The sequence below is a fragment of the Salmo trutta genome, chromosome 5 (genome assembly GCF_901001165.1).
Source record: "Salmo trutta chromosome 5, fSalTru1.1, whole genome shotgun sequence".
NCBI lineage: Eukaryota > Metazoa > Chordata > Actinopteri > Salmoniformes > Salmonidae > Salmo > Salmo trutta.
This window is the reverse complement of record NC_042961.1, coordinates 15,876,582-15,897,048: the sequence shown is the minus strand read 5'-3', so window position 1 is coordinate 15,897,048 and position 20,467 is coordinate 15,876,582. Positions and strand designations below refer to the sequence as shown.

The 20,467-nt window shown below is 40.3% G+C and overlaps 1 protein-coding gene across 1 annotated transcript in view; it reads right to left on the bottom strand.

The window, feature by feature from the left end:
* Nucleotides 1-4,199: 4,199 nt before the first annotated feature.
* LOC115193462 (VPS10 domain-containing receptor SorCS1-like) overlaps nt 4,200-20,467 on the bottom strand; it is a 76,269-nt gene continuing 60,001 nt past the window's right edge. The window contains exons 22-32 of the mRNA XM_029752147.1: nt 14,712-14,825; nt 14,405-14,576; nt 12,354-12,540; nt 12,046-12,179; nt 11,474-11,597; nt 10,670-10,782; nt 9,586-9,720; nt 7,796-7,895; nt 6,477-6,585; nt 5,184-5,338; nt 4,200-4,385 (exon numbers count right to left, since the gene is read on the bottom strand). Of these exons, the coding sequence (XP_029608007.1) occupies nt 4,327-4,385; nt 5,184-5,338; nt 6,477-6,585; nt 7,796-7,895; nt 9,586-9,720; nt 10,670-10,782; nt 11,474-11,597; nt 12,046-12,179; nt 12,354-12,540; nt 14,405-14,576; nt 14,712-14,825 (1,402 nt within the window). The 3' untranslated portion in view covers nt 4,200-4,326. The remainder of the gene's footprint in view (nt 4,386-5,183; nt 5,339-6,476; nt 6,586-7,795; nt 7,896-9,585; nt 9,721-10,669; nt 10,783-11,473; nt 11,598-12,045; nt 12,180-12,353; nt 12,541-14,404; nt 14,577-14,711; nt 14,826-20,467) is intronic.

Here is a 20,467-nt window from a genome sequence, read left to right as displayed (position 1 = left end):
TATCATGACCAATGCTTTATGTTATTCACCATGGTTCGGGGATAGTCTACCTTATAATAACTATTTGCCACAGAAGTGATTGAGAAACAAAGCTATTTCCATTAAATAATGTATGCATGTCCTCTGTCAGAGTAGTTGTCTGTCTGTACTGTCATGGGGACAGCCTCTAACACAAACACCCCCCAGCTTCCTGAACCTTTGTTTCACTATTACCCCCAAAGGTATTGCAGAGTGAATCCTGGCTAGAACACATATTCCTTATATCTGCCAACTAAGGCTAGACATGCACACACATGGACATGCACACACACACAAACACTTCCTTGTTATTCATCATAGGCCCTGAAGTTACCGCTTTTTGCCAGAAGTATGATCAGTTTGTGTGAGATTTCATTCCCCTGACATTGAAGTAATATTTGGCTCTGAACCAGTGCATTTCTTTCTCTCCCCCCACCCCCTGTCTCTATTTCTCTCTCTTTACTTTTTTGTGTCACTATTTCAACACCATGATGTCAGTCACCAACCTCCATCATTGCCAAACAGCTCCATAACCCTGGGAGTCTCACTCTACCTCAGTTTCTCATTCCAAATTATTGGCACTGCATTCCTGTAGCAGGGGCAGATACCATAATGCAGTACTCAATGAAAGGAAACACGCTCGTGAATTTTACACTGGGTCTAACACAATATTGCTGCAAGCTATTGTTGTGGGGTATTTTCATTCAAGGCGCTATTCCACTTATGGAAATCCTGCTTGACTGTGTGTTGATGTCCTGGAGAGGGGATAATTAATTTGTTGAGCAGCGGGGAAAATGTGAAACTAGTCCATTAGATACACTCCAGGCTTCATTGTCCTCCCAGTCGGCCTCCAAGTATATGCAAATGAAACCTTAGAACACATTGTATGCTAAATAACACTTGTTACAGTTAAAAACAGAACTGTGGATGGTTATCTTAAAGATCCTTATCATGAGCTAATCCCAGTCCGTTTTGTCCAAGATCGCTTCTCCTCCTACTCATCTTAATAAAATCTCAGATCTACTGTAACTAACTCAGGTTTATCAGCATCTAAATCAAACTGTTATCCAACCAACTGTTAGGGGCAGTTGGAATAATTATTTTCATGAACTAATCAAACAGAATATCTATAGAAATAGGCCCCGCCTCTCGCTAAATAGTAGAAAGCAGATTATTCAGTCAACATTCCTATCGGTCCTAGACTATAGCGACATCTTTATGAACGCAGCTGCCACTTCATTAAAACCGTTAGATGCGCACTGCGCTTTATTACGGGCGACAATTTTAGTATTCATCACTGCATTCTCTACCAGAAAGTTGGTTGGCCCTCTTTGACGTCACCTAAATTGATGAATTGCTATGTTTTCATTTATAAACCCCTTTTACAAAATGTACCACTATACAGAACATCATTACTAAACTTTGGAAATTCCTTTGGTCTCTACTGAGTTAGGTAAATCAGCTTTAAGTTTTCTTGCACGTTATTTGTGTGACAGTCTTCAAAATGTTCTTAAATGTGATGTTCTGGTCTCTCTAGGGCAAGTTCAGAAAGCTGATGAATGTGTTTGTTTTTTATGACCGTGTTGTTCTTCCAGCTTACATTTAGTATTTATACTGATGTGTGCATTTTCTGTAAAAGAGACCTTGGTCTCCCTGATAAAATAAAGGTTAAACAAATACAAATAAAAATATAGCTGCAGATAATCTTGAACCAAAAATGATCATGTTCAATATGTTTGACCCTCTAGATCTTAATATTGCCAGTATTTTTTACATGTATTCTTTCAACTCACATTGTCTGGTATGGAAGGATATCACCCAAAAACACATCTGAATTGATGAACTGTAAGTTCCGTTTATACTTGATTCTAACATGTGTCCTTTGTCTTGATATTGTCCACATTCTGATTGTGCCCACATTTTTAAACAGGTGTAGTTGATTAAAAGAAACATTGTGATCTGATTGTGATCAGATCTTCCTGACCACCTCCGGAGGTAGTCTGAAATGCATTGTGTCTGGAAATCTTTCAAGCATAGACGGATCTGGACTGTGACATCATCACTATCCCACACCCTAAAGTCCTTGACAGGTGACACCATTGACTTATGAAATCTATATATGTCCTACAATAAGTAAATATTATTTTGAAAGAATATCTGTTAAATAATTAGCATACAGGGACAGACCAGGATATCTGGTCACAATAGGTACACAGCGAATGTGTACAAGACACATTTTACTACCATGTTTAAATGCCATGGTGCAGCAGTCTAAGGCACTGCATCTCAGTGCTTGAGGCGTCACCACAGACACCTTGGTTCGATTCCAGGCTGTATCACAACCGCCCGTGATTGGGAGTCCAATTGGCCCAGCGTTGTCCGGGTTTGGCCAGTGTAGGCTGTCATTGTAAATAAGAATTTGTTCTTAACTGACTTGCCTAGTTAAATAAAGGTTACACAACGGCTACAATAAGGGCACAATCAGAATGTGGATAAGATCAGGACAAAGGACATATATTAGCACCAGGTATAAACGGGGCTGTAGAGGACTCACAAAACCTACTGTAGCTCTCCAAATACATATTAGCTGTAACTCTATGTGAAGTGAAAAACAAATAACATGAAAACAAATATGTACAGTTTTCTTGCACAGTATGCTTAACAAAGCTTAACAAAGTGTTGTTTTAGAAATGCCAAGCTATGAATAAAAACGGAATTGCTGATGTATGGTTTGAGTTGTTGAGCTCATTTATGTGTTAGTCTGTATTGAAGGAGTGTGGAGGCAAGTGGATAGCTTCTAGTTAATTTGTCTAACTGACATGTTATGCTGACAATACATTAAAAGAGAGTTTGATTCAGAACTTCTGTGCCTCTCCCAACGAGACAGCCAACCAACCGAAAACTGTCAGTCATCTCAGGCTAGCAGACTGTCGACAAGAAGGAATATTCTTCCATTTCTCAGTCCCAATTCGGGAAACGAGGAGATTGGAAATGAATCTTTCCCCTATAGCATTTTGCCCAAGGAAAGAAGTTCCGATGGTAATGTGTGCAACAATACTGTAAGTTGAGTGGTAGCATCCAGAGTTAATACCATGGCACATATCCAGTGTGAGAATAAACGTAAAGAAAAAAAAGAGCATGCAGATACTGAATGTCCCTTTCTTATGTGCAAAACCTCTTCAGAAAATCCAAGCTTTGACAGACATGAAGTCTGCATGGTAAGTCCTGAACTATAACCTCATGCAAGCCCCTGGGGTCTACCCGTCTCTTTCTGCAAGGACTGCACTCCAATTTCAGTGTGCCCTCAACTTCTGATCCAGGCAGAATCCAGCAGAGCCAACCCACTGAGCACAGACTTTCAGTTCAACGTCTAGTTTGGATTTACATTTGGTTGAGTTGTCAACTAACATGAATTCAAAGTGAAATCAACAACAAATGACACCATATCATTGGATTTAGGTTCAAAGTTGGGTGAAATGCCCTTACGTTGGTGACCATCTGCAAATCCAATCAGTTTTCCACATTGATTCAACGTCAACACAATTTTTTGGTTGAAATTACGTAGAAACAACGTTGATTCAACCAGTTTTTGCCCAGTGGGAAAGATCTCGTCGGATATTGATATGTACAAAGTGAAAAATTCCATCCTCTTACAACCAGCAGATATAACATAGGTTCTGTCATAACGTTGTCATAAGAATGGCGTAACACAGTCATAGATATGAACTAGCGCATGCCTTATGGGCTGAACCCAAATTTGAGAAACAAGTGCAGAGTTTTGTGCATGAATCTCAAGTTAGAACTCAGGCCAATGTGATCAAACCAAACATTCAGACATTTCTCTCACATCTCATTCAAATACAGCATTTCCATGTAGTTAGCCACTAAGTACACTTCACTTACATATCCTCCACACACCTACCACTAGAGATGAACTATAAATGGAACACTCAAATTAAATAGATTACTGTACACTACTGTTTTATGTCTTGAGGTCATATACACGACTGTAACCATCTGAGTCAAATAATCTTTAGTTCAGCAATTCTGTATTTACACTATTTCCATAAACAACTTCAATGTTCTTGCAAAAATACAAGTATTTCGATCAAAAATTTCCTTTTTCAAGACGCATGTAAAAATCTGTACAGTTCCCCCCCCCCCAGAGTCCAGGCAAAATAGTGTAAGCTGGTCTGTCCATGCATGAGTAGAAAACACCCGAGACCATCCATTGGTTCCATGACTTTAGAGTTTGCTGGAAGTAACTGACAAAAAGATGTATTACAAGTCGGCTGTAGACTCGGAGAATTAAAACACATGGGGAGTTTCATCTGAGAGTTTGATGTCTGTGAGAGATGGCAGGTATCCTAGCCAGAGAGAAGTGACACAAGAGACAGAGCAGAAATGATATATCAGCATTAGCACACTAGCATATCTATTTTTGCATGCAAGCATATCCATCTTCGATACCAACAAATCTTGCTCGACAATGGAAAGGAGTATATCAACCACTAGAGCTCTACAGAGTCGCTTATCACTGCACTGGTACATTATTCAGGACACTAATTTATTCATAAACACAAAAATAACTGCTGTACACAATTCAATTTAATGAGGTGTATTGGCATGGTAAGGCCATCTTACAGTACCAACGCAAACCTATGGGCACGTATCAACTTAAATGATGAAAGTAAGAACATTTTCATTTCAATTAATTGATTTGATCTACCTGTGAAAACTTTTTTTTTAAATCAGCCAAGCATTAAAAGGATAATGCAACATGTTGGCAATTAAGGCCTTGTTTCTACTTCCCAAGAGTCAGATGAACTCATGGATACCATTGGTATGTCTCTGCGTGCAGTTTGAAGGAAGTTGAAGGTAGTTTCTTTTATCATGTTAGCTGTTAGCAATGGCTCCAGAAACTACCTTCAACTGAATTCAAACTCTAAGCAGAGATATAACAATGGTATCTATGAGTTCAGCTGACTCTGGGTAAGTAGAAAAAAAGGGCTTGATTGCCAAAATGTCGCGCTATCCCTTTAATAAAGCAGTACACCACTATAGAAACGGTAAAATATGTGAATTTATAGCAATATCTCATCAATAAGGCATGAGTTATTCTTGATTACTTATCAGTAATTGCCCTTTTATGAAGGATACCTTACCTATGCCACGTGCATCTGGCCCTGTGTCCAAGTGCTCCAAAGAGGTCACCATGTCTCCCTCAGGATTTGGGACAGCTATGGACGCCACCGTAGGGATCACTTCCTGTTGTTTCTCTGACCTCTCCTCTGTGTATTTGTTGATGCCAGGGATCTTCCTATAGGAAATATACATTGTACAAAAGAGTTACGAGGAACAGCAAAGGAATAGTAAATACATCGTTTTCAACTTAATCCCTTCTGTAATATATCTCATAAAATATACTGTATTTACCACCAATGAGGGAAAATGGAGTAACACTCCCTGTTAAATTTTCTGATAATTATGGATTTCATGGGGTAGTTACAGTACCTTTTCATTCTGGTGATAAATGTTAAACTATGAACTACCCTCATTATGTCTTGAAAAGTGACAGATTCACACACTTAACACTATGAGTAGTAGTAACAATTTTAAAGCTGCAATATTGAACTTTTTGGGTGACTCGACCAAATTCACATAGTTACATAGTGAGTTATAGATCTGTCATTGTCAATGAAAGCAAGTCTAAGAAGCTGTAGATCTGTTCTATGTGCGCTATTTCTATGCCTCCCGTTCTTAAGTTTTGTTTTTGGGTCTTTTACTTTCGGTTTTTGCACACCAGCTTCAAACAGCTGAAAATACAATATTTTTGGCTATGGAAAATATATTTTACAGCGGTTTAGATGGCACAATGATTCTCTACCCAATGACTTCTTGTTTTGTCACATAAATTGAAATTAGGCGAGCTATTCGAATTTTAGGAAATGGCGGTTCGATTTCTGCATAATGCACCTTTAACTTGTGGGAGAGTGTGGTCTTTTGCAATGTAATGGAAGCAGAGGATACTATCCATTTCATATGGCATTGTATGTTGTCTCAGGTCTTAACTTTTCAGCCATTACTGCTGTTGAATGCCTCAACCTGACTGACTCTATTTAGCATTTCAGAAAGGTCAACTTTCACATTGTCAGATAGATTAATATTGATAAACTGCAGAATACTGACACCCATTCAGAACTTAGAGAATTGTTTAAACTGTAATTCCCAGGAATATTCAAGAGGATAGGAAAGAGAAGAGCGGCTTCGAAGAAATTCAATTGATAGGATTACTCTAAAGATAGTTCATTATATTTTGGCTCGTTTTAGCTATTGGATTTGAGGAGTAAGATGTACAGATGAATTTGCTTAAGGATTGGTGTGTGAGAATGCAATGAATTGACAATATCACTCTCATTTGAATCAGCTTCATTAAAATGAAGTCCGGGATACCTTACCTTTTGAACTTGTAGATAACGAAAACTGCCAAACACACAAATACTACAGACACTAGCATAATGACTGCAGCACCATTGTGCCCACTCTCACTGGTGTCCACGAGAGGAGCTTGGAAAAGAATAAAGGAGAAAAAAGGATATAGACATCAGACAAAGAGAGACATACAGGGTTCAGTCTTTTACTTCTGGCATCAAACTCCCAGGTGCTGTGAGGCTTTTCACCAGGGGTGATATCTGGTCCAGGTTTTTTACATTTTCACCACCATAGTGTAACTGAATTTGACCATAACGATCAAAACAGCATGAGTTATGTCTTTCTTATATCGTTCTCATAAAGATGTTGTGGCACTAGACTTCTCTGGGTTGCTGGTTCAAATAACAGGTGCAATATCCTGCTGTATTGGCCTTGAGCAAAGCACTTAAAGATGCAGTCCAGGATGTTAAGCTCTCATGAATTCGTAACATATCGTACGAATTAGAATTTGTAACATATCATATGAATTAGAATTCGTAACATATCATAAGAATTAGAATTCGTAACATATCATACAAATTGCGAAAAATAAATACATGTCATTTTTTTGTGTGTGCAATTTGTAACATATCATACGAAGTGGATGACGTAGTACACAATTGTGTACAATTTTCAGGGACCCGTTTTGGCTCGTGAGCACTACTTTCAAAACTACTGGCTGAAATTATACAAAACCTTTGGAGCATCACATGAAAGGGATACTTCAGGATTTTTTTGGCAATGAGGTCTTTATATCTACTTCCCCAGAGTCAGATAAACTTTTGGATCTATATCTACTAGCATGCTAGCACAGAGAGTTCATCTGACTCTGGTGAAGTAGATAATGGGCCTCATTGCCAAAATCCTGAAGTATCCCTTTAACTTAAAGATTTGCCCAGGTGTATTGTTCTTTGGCTGACCCTGTGCTAACAACCTCTCAAGTATGTGTGTGTGTGTGTGTGTGTGTGTGTGTGTGTGTGTGTGTGTGTGTGTGTGTGTGTGTGTGTGTGTGTGTGTGTGTGTGTGTGTGTGTGTGTGTGTGTGTGTGTGTGTGTGTGCGTGCGTATGCGTGTGTGTGTGTGTGTGTGTTGTCTTGGGGGTGTTGAGACTGTTTCAACAAATATGATTACCTACTGAATATTCTACTATTTTATTCTACTACATGATAGCATCATTCCAAAATGGCCAACATCCATAACTCTTAATTCTAATGACATAGTAGTACTGTAGGTAGGACCTTATATCTGTAACTGTCCTATGACCAGACATCAGACTATACTGTGAACACAGCAGCAGACTGGCTGACCTGGAGACAGTCGTGTGGGGTAAACGTTAACCTGAACCCCGGGCTGCAGAGTAAACTGGATGAGGTCTTGGTTCAGGGCACTTAGCAGGACCTGAGAAAGCTGTGGAGGAATAAAACACAGCTCTGGTTACCAGCACCATTTCACACTCATCAATATTTAAACTTCAGTCATGAATAGTAAATACTGCTTCGTTTTAAAGAAGGGCAAGTGCTGATATGACATGGAAAGGCCTACTGTAATTCAATTCCTGTCGAAAGGCTGACAGACCAATCATAGCAATTGAAATCTTATCAGGAAAGATTGCCTTATGAGGCAAGAGTGAGTGACATTTGAAAAATGTATACTGTACAGTATGCCGCTTTTCCAATATTTTTTTTGTTTTGGATATTTTTTCTGATTAATAATATGGCAGACCACTATAAAATACATTGCCTTAAGTAACCTTCTCCTCCTTTTCTTTCCAATACTCTATGATTTCCCCTGCTTTTCACACCTAGATGAAGCAGTCATTTAACAAGAGACCAGAAAGCCTTCCCAAAGCCCATTTGAGTCCTTAGCCATGGCTCACTTATTCCATCTTGTTCTTTCTAAACTCTTCCCATTGGTTAAAATTAGACTGCTCTACTCTGTATGAATAATTACTTTTTATTCTGGTGGCATATCAGGGTCAGTAAATCTATTACACATTTTAATAAGCTGCACCAGACATCACGCAAGAACTCGTGCACACACATATGGACACACAAACATGCGCACACTCCATGCCACTCACGACACAAGAAGACGTGCAACAGTGAACTAAGATGTATTACCCCATTGTCTGTAAGGTCTTGCCAGGTAATCAGACAGGCTGTAGATAAATACATCCCCCATAATTCCCAACTCAGGGTGCCCCACCACTAGTCTCCTCTATACATGTGTTCTACTACATGATGCATCATTGTTAAATACCTATTAACTCATTTCAAGGCTAATTGATCCACTGGAATTGTGTTTACTTGTTGCAACATATGCAAATATGTCCTATACAAATACGTGGATCTGGGATTGTAACAGATGATGCAGAATAAAAGTGTCTGATGATGGACTGAAATGGATATCCATTTTACTATAGGCTTGAGCTGCTGAAATGCGGATGAAAACGTGGTGTGTTTTATCAGTTCTATAGTATGCCAAGAATTATAGAGCTGTTAAACAATTAGAGCGCAGTGCCAACATCTTAGTCATTCTATTCATTGTGATTCTATTCGAAACAAACCCTTCGATATTGGAGTGAATGGTAAAGTATAGTACGTATTAGAACTATCCACTTCTCATGGTTAGAATTGAGTTCTGTGAAATAAATTGTGATGCAGATTACAATGCTGTATTGAGATGAATGCAGGTTTTCAAGGCTGAGGTTCTATTATTTTGATGGGAAGACATTGCCCTCTAGTGGTGAGAATGTGTACTGAAATGTCATTTTGTTGCACTTATATTTCGAATAAAATAACAGCAGGCTCCATATGCACGTGTGATTAAAGCAGCAAAGAGAGAAAAACTCATTATGAGCAAATCATGAAGCCACCATGATATGAATAATATAATCAAGAGGAAATGTGTTTCTACTTTGTGCTGCTAGTGATGCTGTTATTACTTGCTTGTATTGAATGTTGAGGTTGGCCTAACTTTGGCATGATTCTAGTAATGGAACTATGTAAATGAGAATAACAATAATAATAAAAAATAACTAATTAAAAACTCCTCAAAATGTGGATGTGTTTGACTATGAAGCCTGGTGACACATTACCTGCTCTAAATGTGTCCCTTTTCTATTCATCGTCCCCTCTGTTGACCTTTTCTCTGGGACGATAAACAACTCTGCTGCCGTTGGCAACCCTGGGAGCACTGACACCAGAAGCTGCTCTCCATTGATCCCTGTGACCTTCAATTAAAAAGTAATGAAAAATAAATACAATTCTGAGATCTGTTTCTTCTTTATTTACGTAAGGTTGTGTTATACTGTATAGCATTGCACTGTAATTAAGCATGGAAAAGGCTAAATCCACCCAGTTTTCTGCTTTAGATCTCATCTGACTAAGTACCAGTCACTGTCAAGATATAATGCACAAATCAGCCCAAACATGCAAGTTCCATTTGACAGTCTTTGGTAAAGGGCAGGCCTTTTAAGTGCATTTGCGCTGTAACCAGAGGTCCCCTGTCACTTTCCTGGTATAAAACGTGGTAATATCTGACAAGACAGAAGGTCAAAGTGAATGTTTCCCACTGTGAGGGGTATATATAGCTCAGTGTCCGTTATGTAACCCAATGCTCTTCTTGACATCCTGAGAGAGACAAAGGGGACTGGAAGCACTTTTCCTTATATGGTGCACTCTACCTGTTATTTACAATAGGCCAAATACTTATAGGGAAATAACCTGATTTGTGGCACTTAGAAATGGTATACTGCTAGTAATGATAACTTTCTTTGGTAAATTATGTGAGGGAAGCATCATAACGTACACTTAGGAGAACCCTTTTTGGTTCGAGGTGAAACGTTTTTGGTTCAGAGTAGAATCCTTTTGAGTTCCATATAGAACCCTCTGTAGAAATGGTTCTACACGGAACCCAAAAGGTACTACCTGGAAGCAAAAGTGTTCTACCTGCAACCAAAAAGGGTTCTTCAAAGGGTTCTCCTATGGGGGCAGCTGAAAAACCCTTTAAGGTTCTAGATTTTTATAAGAGTGTAGCATTTGCTACCAAATTGTTCGCAATGCTGTTAAAATTACTTATGAATTAATCATCAGAGATCAGCAATTAGTCATTGTAATCCCAGTAATTCACTGTTAAAAAGTGCAGTAGTAGCACTGTAGAATATTTAAAGAAGGACTCACTTGGACCATGGAGTCCTTGACCACCCTACTGATGTCCTGTCTCCATTCAGCCACAGCAGGATTGAAGGCATCCAGATTAGAGGAGAATGCTAAAACGTGTGACCAGAAATGTTCTACAGGAAAATACAAGACATGTTAATTGCTAATGGATACTAGATAATAAGAAAGAAACTGTTACTAGATCATAAGAGATTATAAATGATTATAAACTGGGTGGTTTGAGCTCTGAATGCTGATTGGCTGACAGCTGTGGTATATCAGACCGTATACCAAGGGACAAAACATACATTTTTACTGCTCTAATTACATTGGTAACCAGTTTATAATAGCAATAAGGCACCTCAGGGGTTTGTGGTATATGGCCAATATACCATGGCTAAGGGCTGTGTCCAGGCACTCTGCAATGCATCGTGTTTTTTTTTAAAACCTTTATTTAACTAGACAAGTCAGTTAAGAACAAATTCTTATTTACATTGACGGCCTAGGAACAGTGGGTTAACTGCCTTGTTCAGGGGCAGAACGACAGATTTGTACCTTATCAGCTCAGGGATTTGAACTTGCAGCCTTTCAGTTACTAGTCCAACACTCTAACCACTAGGCTACACTGCCACCCCATAAGAACAGCCCTTAACCCCCTCATGCCTTATTGCTTAATTAAACATTAAACATCTAAATTATTATAATGATCAAGTGGATGAACATCACGATCAATATTTTATATCACAGATCATTTACCACCTGGTTGTTAGAAACCTAGCTATAACACCTCAGTAATACAGAGATGAGTCATTTCAAAGACCTCACCATAGACTGCAACAGTTATTTTGTCTTGAAGGACGGTGTTGCCTACTGACACTTGCACGGTGACCGTATGAGTTCCCTCCTTGTAGAAGGTGAAGGACATTCCTCCCACTAAAGTCACGACAGGCTTACAGACATAGAAATGGAATGCATACATTTTTAATACATTTCCATTTTAGTCATTCAGCAGATGTGTTTACCCGGAGCGACTTAGAATTAGTGCATTCATCTTAAGCTAGCTAGGTGAGACAACCACATATAACAATGGTAGCAAGTTCATTTTCCCTCACTAAAGTAGTTATCAGCAAAGTCAGTGGTAGGAGGAAAAGACAAGTGCATTTTATTTGTGTCATTTTTTTTGGGGGGGGGGTATAGTCTTTATATGTGTATAGATGATATTATCGATGATGCCTGTACCATGTTGACTATGTTCGTTTTGTTGTATCAAAACTCAATCTGTGTCACTATAGGTAGGTTTGTCCACACAATATTACAATTCACAGTGTAAATGAGGAGAGTAGAGTTCTGTAAATCTAAAAGGTTGGAAGATATAGTGGAAATCTTGATTGACTGACCTCAGTGTGGTTGTTGAACCACCAGAAGTATGTGACCGTTCCAACGTAACTTGGCTTTAGGACTGTTGATAGATTCACTGCTTTATTCCTAACTACCACAGAAGGAGCTGAAAGCTGCACTTGCTCCAGTGTACCTACAACACCAAACAACAAAACATGTGTTTTCTTTCATGGAATTGTAGTCCTTTCCTACTGCAAACAAATCATTCACAGAAAGTTATTTTCAGGTAGAAATGCTGCAAAGAGCACCTGTACTGTAACTCTACAGCAAAGTAATTATATCCGTCATTCATTTCTGTTTCACTTACAAGTAACATGTAGGTATAGTAAGACTCTCTCAGAGCCCAGGCTGTTGAGTGCCATGGCAGCCACTTGGTAAATGCCCACTTTACTGTAGGTATGTTTGACCCCATCCTCTATGGAGCTGATGTTAGCGTAGGATATGGCCGTCCCATCTCCAAAGTCCACTGTTATACTTGTTGTGGAGCCATCACCCTACCAATGGAAACGCATGTTTATGGCGAGATACAGTGTGCATGTTCAACATAATAATTTAAATGCACTATTTACAGTATATTGATTTCTATACCCTACACATATTCTGCCTGTAGCAATACATTGTTATACAAATGTAGGATCTTAATTTCAGCCAGTTTGCTACAGCAGGAAAATATTCATGCAGCAACAGGAAATGTGAATTATTAGGTGGATCATAACTAATGGCCATTTTGGGGAAAATCGATATTGAAATTTCAAGGTGGAAATTACAAACTTCTGAAGCCTTTTTAAACCTCAAATACATTACAAGTTTAAGTGTCCTGCATTGCAGGAAAGTTCTCCTGCAACAGACGGATCATATTAAGATCCTACATCTGTACAGTATGTAATAACTGTTGTATGACAATGGCTACAAGTGTTTGACAACAAACATCAAGGCTCTTAGATAAGGCCTATGACCCAACAAAATGTACAACATGATGCACTGCTGCTCATCTCAATCCATTGGTAGACGAATGAGTGTACATCAATGCATATGTAAATGTATTTTGTGCAAATGCAAATTTGTTTACAACCCTGTTAGTGAGCATTTGTCCTTTACCAAGATAATCCATCCACCTGACAGGTATGGCATATCAAGAAGCTGATTAAACAGCATGATCATTACACAGGTGCACCTTGTGCTGGGGACATTAAAAGGCCACTCTAAAATGTGCAGTTTTGTCACACAACACAATGACACAGATGTTTCAAGTTTTGAGGGAGCGTGCAATTGGCACGCTGACAGCAGGAATGTCCACCAGAGCTGTTGCCAGAGAATTTAATGTACATTGCTCTACCATAAGCCGCCTCCAACGTCGTTGTAGAGAATTTGGCAGTACGTTCAACCGGCCTCACTACCGCAGACCATCTTTATGGTGTCATGTGGGCGTGCAGTTTGCTGTTGTCAAAGTTGTGAGCACAGTGCCCCATGGTGGATGTGGGGTTATGGTACGGATAGGCATAAACTACAGACAACGAACACAATCGCATTTTATCGATGGCAGTTTGAATGCACAGAGATACAGTCACGAGATCCCGAGGCCCGTTGTCGTGCCATTCATCCGCCGCCATCACCTGTTTCAGCAGGATAATGCACAGCCCCATGTCGCAAGCATCTGTTCACAATTCCTGGAAGCAGAAAATGTCCCAGTTTTTCCATGGCCTGCATACCTGCCAGACATGTGACCCATTGAGCATTTTTGGGATGCTCTGGATCGACATGTACGACAGTGTTTCCAGTTCCCGCCAATATCCAGCAACCTCGCACAGCCATTGAAGATGAGTGGGACAACATTCAACAGGCCACAAACAACAACGTGATCAACTCTAGGCGAAGGAGATGTATCGTGCTGCATGAGGCAAATGGTGGTCACACCAGACACTGACTGTTTTTGTGATCCACACGCCTACCTTTTTTTGTTACGGTATCTGTGACCAACAGATGCATATCTGTATTCCCAGTCATGTGAAATCCATAGATTAGGGCCTAATGAATTTATTTCAATTGACTGACTACCATATATGAACTGTAACTCAGTAACATTTTTGACATTGTTGCATGTTGCGTTTATATTTTTGTTCAGTATAGAACCTAAAAGGGTTCTTCGGCTGTCACCATAGGAGAACCATTTTTGTTTCCAGGTAGACACCTTTTGGGTTCCATGTAAAACCCGTTCTACAGGAACCCAAAAGGGTTCTACCTGGAACCAAAAAGGGTTCTCCTATGGGGACAGCTGAAGAAGCCTCTTGGAACTTTTCTTCTATGAGTGTAGCTTTCAATAGTTTGATTAGATCTCTAAGAAATATGCCAGGCCATTACCTCCTCCAGAAACACCAGGAAGGTCACGTTGTCCCCCAGGGTAGCTGTGAGTGTTCCCTCACTGGTGACCAGCTGCAGACCTCTGGGGGCCTGGTGGGGACACCTCTGTCTCCTAAGGCGGTACTTCCCCAGGGTTCCCGCAGTGCAGTTATTGGACAGAGCCTTACGGTATCTACAACATACACAGATACAGACATAAATAACTAGACAACCTGTACTCCACCTTAAATACATAGGAAGAAATAAAACAAGGAAATACTCTGTCTACTTCACTGAATTACTTTAAATGGAGAAGGATTTACCATACCCTGTAGTGTTTAGGAAGCTGTCCCCAGTGGTGCAGTCTCTGGACACGGAGGATGGAACAAACCAGAAGGCAGCAGTGCATCCTCCATCACTCTGCCTCTCAAAGCCATAATCACTGTTTGGGGTGGGTGAGAAAAATCAATAAGCTACAGGTCGAGGTCAGTAATATGGATGAAGTATAGAAAGTGGATGTCTGTTTTCAAGGTTCCTTTGTTTTATTTCCTTGATTTTTAACACCAATCATTACTTAGCTTGATATACTATTATGTTTGACGTGTTCGACATCAATATCACCATAAGAATTTAAAATGTCTTAATACACTACATGACCAAGAGTTTGTGGACACAGTTGCTCGTCAAACATCTCATTTCAAAATCATGGGCATTAACATGTAGATGGTCCCCCCTTTGCTGCTATAACAGCTTCCACTCTTCTGGGAAGACTCTCCACAAGATGTTGGAACATTGCCACGGGGATATGCTTCAATTCAGCCACAAGAGCCTTAGTGAGGTCGGGCACTGATGTTGGGCGTTGAAGCCTGGCTCGCAGTCGGTGTTCCAATTCATCCCAAATGTGTTCGATGGAGTTGATGTCAGGGCTCTGTGCAGGCCAGTCAAGTTCTTCCACACCGATCTCAACAAACCATTTCTGTATGGACCTCGCTTTGTGCACGGGGGAATTGTAGTGTTCTATTGGCAACGCCAAACCCAGATTCATCTGTCGGACTGCCAGATGGTGAAGCGTGACTCATCACTCCAGAGAACGCATTTCCACTGGTCCAGAGTCCAATGGCGGTGAGCTTTATACCACTCCAGCCGACACTTGGCATTGTGCATGGTGAGCTTAGGCTTGTGTGTGGCTGCTCGGCCATGGAAGCCCATTTCATGACGAACACTTGTTGCGCTGACTTTGCTTCCAGAGGCAGTTTGGAAGTCAGGAGTGAGTGTTACAACCGAAGACAGATGATTTTTACATGCTACGCGCTACAGCACTCGGCGGCCCCGTTCTGTGAGCTTGTGTGGCCTACCACTTCGCGGCTGAGCCGTTGTTGCTCCTAGACATTTCCACTTCACAATATCAGCACTTACAGTTGGCAGCTCTAGCAGGTCAGTAATTGATGAATTGACCTGTTGGAAAGGTGGCATCCTATGACGATGCACAAGTTGAAAGTCACTGAGTCACAGTAAGGCCATTCCACTGCCAATGTTTGTCTTTGGAGATTGCATGGCTGTGTGCTCGATTTTAGACACCTGTCAGCAACAGGGGTGGCTGAAATAGCCAGTATATATAGTGTATGTTTACTGGCTTTGGAACTCTGTAAGAAAATGTTATATAAACAAATATCGTATAAACTTGATTGATGGGCAGATGTCAGTGAACCTTTCAAAGTATGTTAGCAGGAATTAAAAGGTTTGCTCCAGTAAACAAATGACAGCATATTGATGAGTGGAGTGCAGACCCTTCATCAAGACCCACAAGCACACACACACAAAACACACACACATACAGCTCTTCAAATTCTGACATTCAAGCACACTCAACATCCTGAGACCTTTCTACATGCATAAGGCTCCCCTATTTTGTGGGTGGAATAGATTCTACTTTACTGAGTATGAGCTCACCGAGACCATCATCAGGTAATGACACAGGAGGTGCATTGTTTGTACCTGAAAACCTGTTTATACCTGGAGCTAAACGCGTCCTTCATCCTGATCTTGTCCTTATCTTGTCTGTTTACACTTACACTGAGTGAACAAAACATTAAGAACACCTGCTCTTTCCATGACAGACTGACCAGGTGAATCCAGGTGAAAGTTACATCAATATCTTATTGATGTAACTTGCTAAATATACACTTCAATCAGTGTAGATGAAGGGGAAGAGACAGGTTAAAGAATCATTTTTAAGCCTTTTGAGATTGAGATATGGATTGTGTATGTGTGCCAATCAGAGGATAAATGGGCAAGAGAAAAGAGTATGTCAAGAGTGTGTCAAGAACTGCAACGCTGCTGGGTTTTTCAAACTCAACAGCTTTCCATTTGTATCAAGATTGGTCCACCCCCCAAGGGACTTCCAGCCAACTTGACACAACTGGGAAGCATTGGAGTCAAAATGGGCCAACATCCCTGTGGAACGCTTTTGACACCTTGTAGAGTCCATGCCCCGATGAATTGAGGCACAATCAGAATGTGGACAAGATCAGGACTAAGGACGCATGGTAGCACCTAGTGTAAACGGGGCTTCTGTACACATAAAGTGGTCGTCGACTCTCAGTCTACTCCCTTTTAGATTATACAGTTCCTTCAGAAAGTTTCAGACCACTTGACTTTTTCAAAATGTTGTTACATTACAGCCTTACTCTATTTTCATCATCAATCTACACACAACACCGCATAATGACAAAGCAAAATCGTACATTTTGCAAATTTATAAAATAAAAAAAATTGAAATATTGCATTTACATAAGTATTCAGACCCTTTACTCAGTACTTTGTTGAAGCACCTTTGGTGGCAATTACAGCATCGATTATTCTTGGGTATGACACTACAAGCTTGTCACACCTGTATTTGGGGAGTTTCTCCCATTATTCTCAGCAGATCCTCTCAAGCTCTGTCAGGTCCGATGGGGAGCGTTGCTGCACAGCTATTTTCAGGTCTCTCCAGAGATGTTCGATCGGGTTCAAGTGCGGGCTCTGACTGGGCCACTCAAAGACATTCAGAGACTTGTGCCGAAGCCACTCCTGCGTTGTCTTGGCTGTGTGCTTAGGGTTGTTGTCCTGTTGGAAGGTAAACCTTCACCCCAGTCTGAGGACCTGAGTGCTCTGGAGCAGGTTTTCATCAAGGATCTCTCTGTACTTTGCTCTGTTCATCTTTCCCTCGATCCTGACTAGTCTCCCAGTCCCTGCCGCTGAAAAACATCCCCACAGCATGATGCTCCCATCAACATGCTTCACCTTAGGGATGGTGCCAGGTTTCCTCCAGATGTGACGCTTGGCATTCAGGCCAAAGAGTTCAATCTTGGTTTCAACAGACCAGAGAATCTTGTTCCTCATGGTCTGAGTCTTTAGGTGCCTTTTGGCAAACTCCAAGCAGGCTGTCATGTGACATTTACTGAGGAGTGGCTTCCGTCTGGCCACTCTACCATAAAGGCCTGATTGGTGGAGTGCTGCAGAGATGGTTGTCTTTCTGGAAAGTTCTCCCATCTCCACAGACAAACTTTAGAGTTCTGTGAGCGTGACCATCAGGTTCTTGGTAAACTCCCTGACCAAGGCCCTTCTCCCCCGATTGCTCAGTTTGCCCAGGAGGCCAGCTCTAGGAAGAGTCTTGGTGGTTCCAAACTTCTTCCATTTAAGAATGATGGAGGCCACTGTGTTCTTGGGGACCTTCAATGCTGCTGAAATGTTTCGGTACCCTTCCTCAGATCTGTGCCTCGACACAATCCTCTCTCGGAGCTCTACAGACAATTCCTACAACCTCATGGCTTGATTTTTGCTCTGACATTCACTGTCAACAGTGGGACCTTATATAGACAGGTGTGTGCCTTTCCAATTCATGTCCAATTGAATTTACCACAGGTAGACTCCAATCAAGTTGTAGAAACATCTCAAGGATGATCAATGGAAACGGGATGCACCTGACCTAAATTTCAAATCTCATAGCAAAGGGTCTGAATACTTATGTAAATAAGGTATTTTTGTTTTATATGTTTAATACATTGGCTTACATTTCTAAAAACCTGTTTTTGCTTTGTCGTTATGGGGTATTGTGTGTAGATTGTTGAGTATTTTTTTATTTAATACATTGTAGAATAAGGCTCTAACTTTACAAAATGTGGAAAAAGTCAAGGGGTCTGAATACTTTCCGAAGGCACTGTAATGAAGGAAGTCACAAACTTCCAGTGTTTACTGTTCAGCTCGCGACCTGCTGCTGTGGACAGAAATCTGTCTCTGGTGAGTACAGCATTTGTTCCTTAAAGTTTTCTGATGAAGTTGTTATTCATTTGGTCCTATTTTCGTCATTATACAGCATTTATCCAGCTCATTTTTATGCCATCTCTGTTACTATTGTTAGATACATTTTTTACTGTCATTATTAGCTGATTAGCGTCAGTGGCGTCATTTCAGCTAAACCTAGGGTATGGCATTAATTGGAAATTGAAGCTAATTTACTGCATTTCTTCATATTTTAAAAATCTAAAATGCTATTTGGAAAACAGCGAAAACAAAACTGACCCCAGCCATTAATTATATCACGGCAATGTTAGGTTTAAAGATCTGTGGAATGGCATATACAATGTCAACAACTACTCAACCTTATCATAAATTCACAAATTTACTTTTGGAAAGCTGCATACAGTGCAACATGAAATAGATGCATAATACACGCTATCAAGTCACAAAAAGGCTGACTTCAGATGCTGACATCCATAGGCGGCAAGTGAGTTTCAAGTTTGGGCGAGCTATTATGACGCCATAAAACTGCACCTTTATAATAAAGGATTACATGCATCTATCATCGCATTTGCAGACTAATATAAAGTAGGCTACTATTCCTAATGTGATGAGTAGATTGCTTAGTCAGAATTTAGGCTAATAATGTGACTCAATCACTGTTAGCAAAACAGACCGTTTTGAACAATGAATGTGTTAGCGCATAGTGACAGAGTAGGACTAATCAGGGTTTATATCAGGGTTTCCCAACACTCTCCTCGGCCCCCCCAGACATTTCAAATGTTTGATTTAATCCTAAACTGGCACACCTAATTCAATTAGTCAACTAACCATCAAACCTTTGACTAAATGTAATCAGATGTGCCAGTTTAGGGTTAAAACAAAAATGTGAAATATCTGGGGGGGCCCCGAGGAGAGGGTTGTGAAACCCTGCTTAATATGACTGGAGACACAAGCAACATCTCTTTTAATACGACACAAATTAGTAGGCTACTCTGGTGACACTGACAAACAGTAAAAAACACATTTTATTGAATACAACCTTCTAATCTAGGCCTAAGAAAGGGGGAGACACAAATTGTATAATATGACGTTCTATCTAGCCTGGATGAGGAAATTATTGTCCCCCAAAAAACTTCCCAGTGACCAGTTGTACTGATCCAATGATCAAGACAGTGAATATACGAGCACTCACGGGGGATATGGCCGATGCTCTCTGCTGGTGCCAATAAGATAGGCTACTGTTCGCTCAATTGGGTGCTGAGAATTCTAGAGACAAATTAGAGCCATATACTTTCTAAAGAAAAGTTTTCCTACGATAGTATTTGGAAATTTTGGAAAAATCCAATCAAAACCACTTATTTCTTTAATTTACAGTGTTAAATAACACAAATATGTGAGAACAATATGTTTTTGTGAACAAATGTTTCATTTTGGCATTATAATAACGTTGGTTGCAACATGGAAAATCTTTGCGGAAATCCGATAAGTAGCTAGCTATCTAGCCAACCAGCAAACGTAGCTACATACAATAATACCAAATACAATATCAGCATTTAAAGTAGCTAGTTAGCTGTAAATTCACCTAAACAAACTGCACAGTCAATTTAGGAGTCTACAATCTCTCCATGTCCAACCTGCAGATCGATCTGCCTCACAGAGTGGAGTCTGACATTCGCAATGGCAGATATACTTTTGAGGAGATGGGAAATGTTGCCCATGCTATGTCAATGGGCCATGCGGTTCATTCTGGGTGATTCTAGGACAAGGAGCGCTCTCCTACAAATAGAGAATACAAGTCTATTG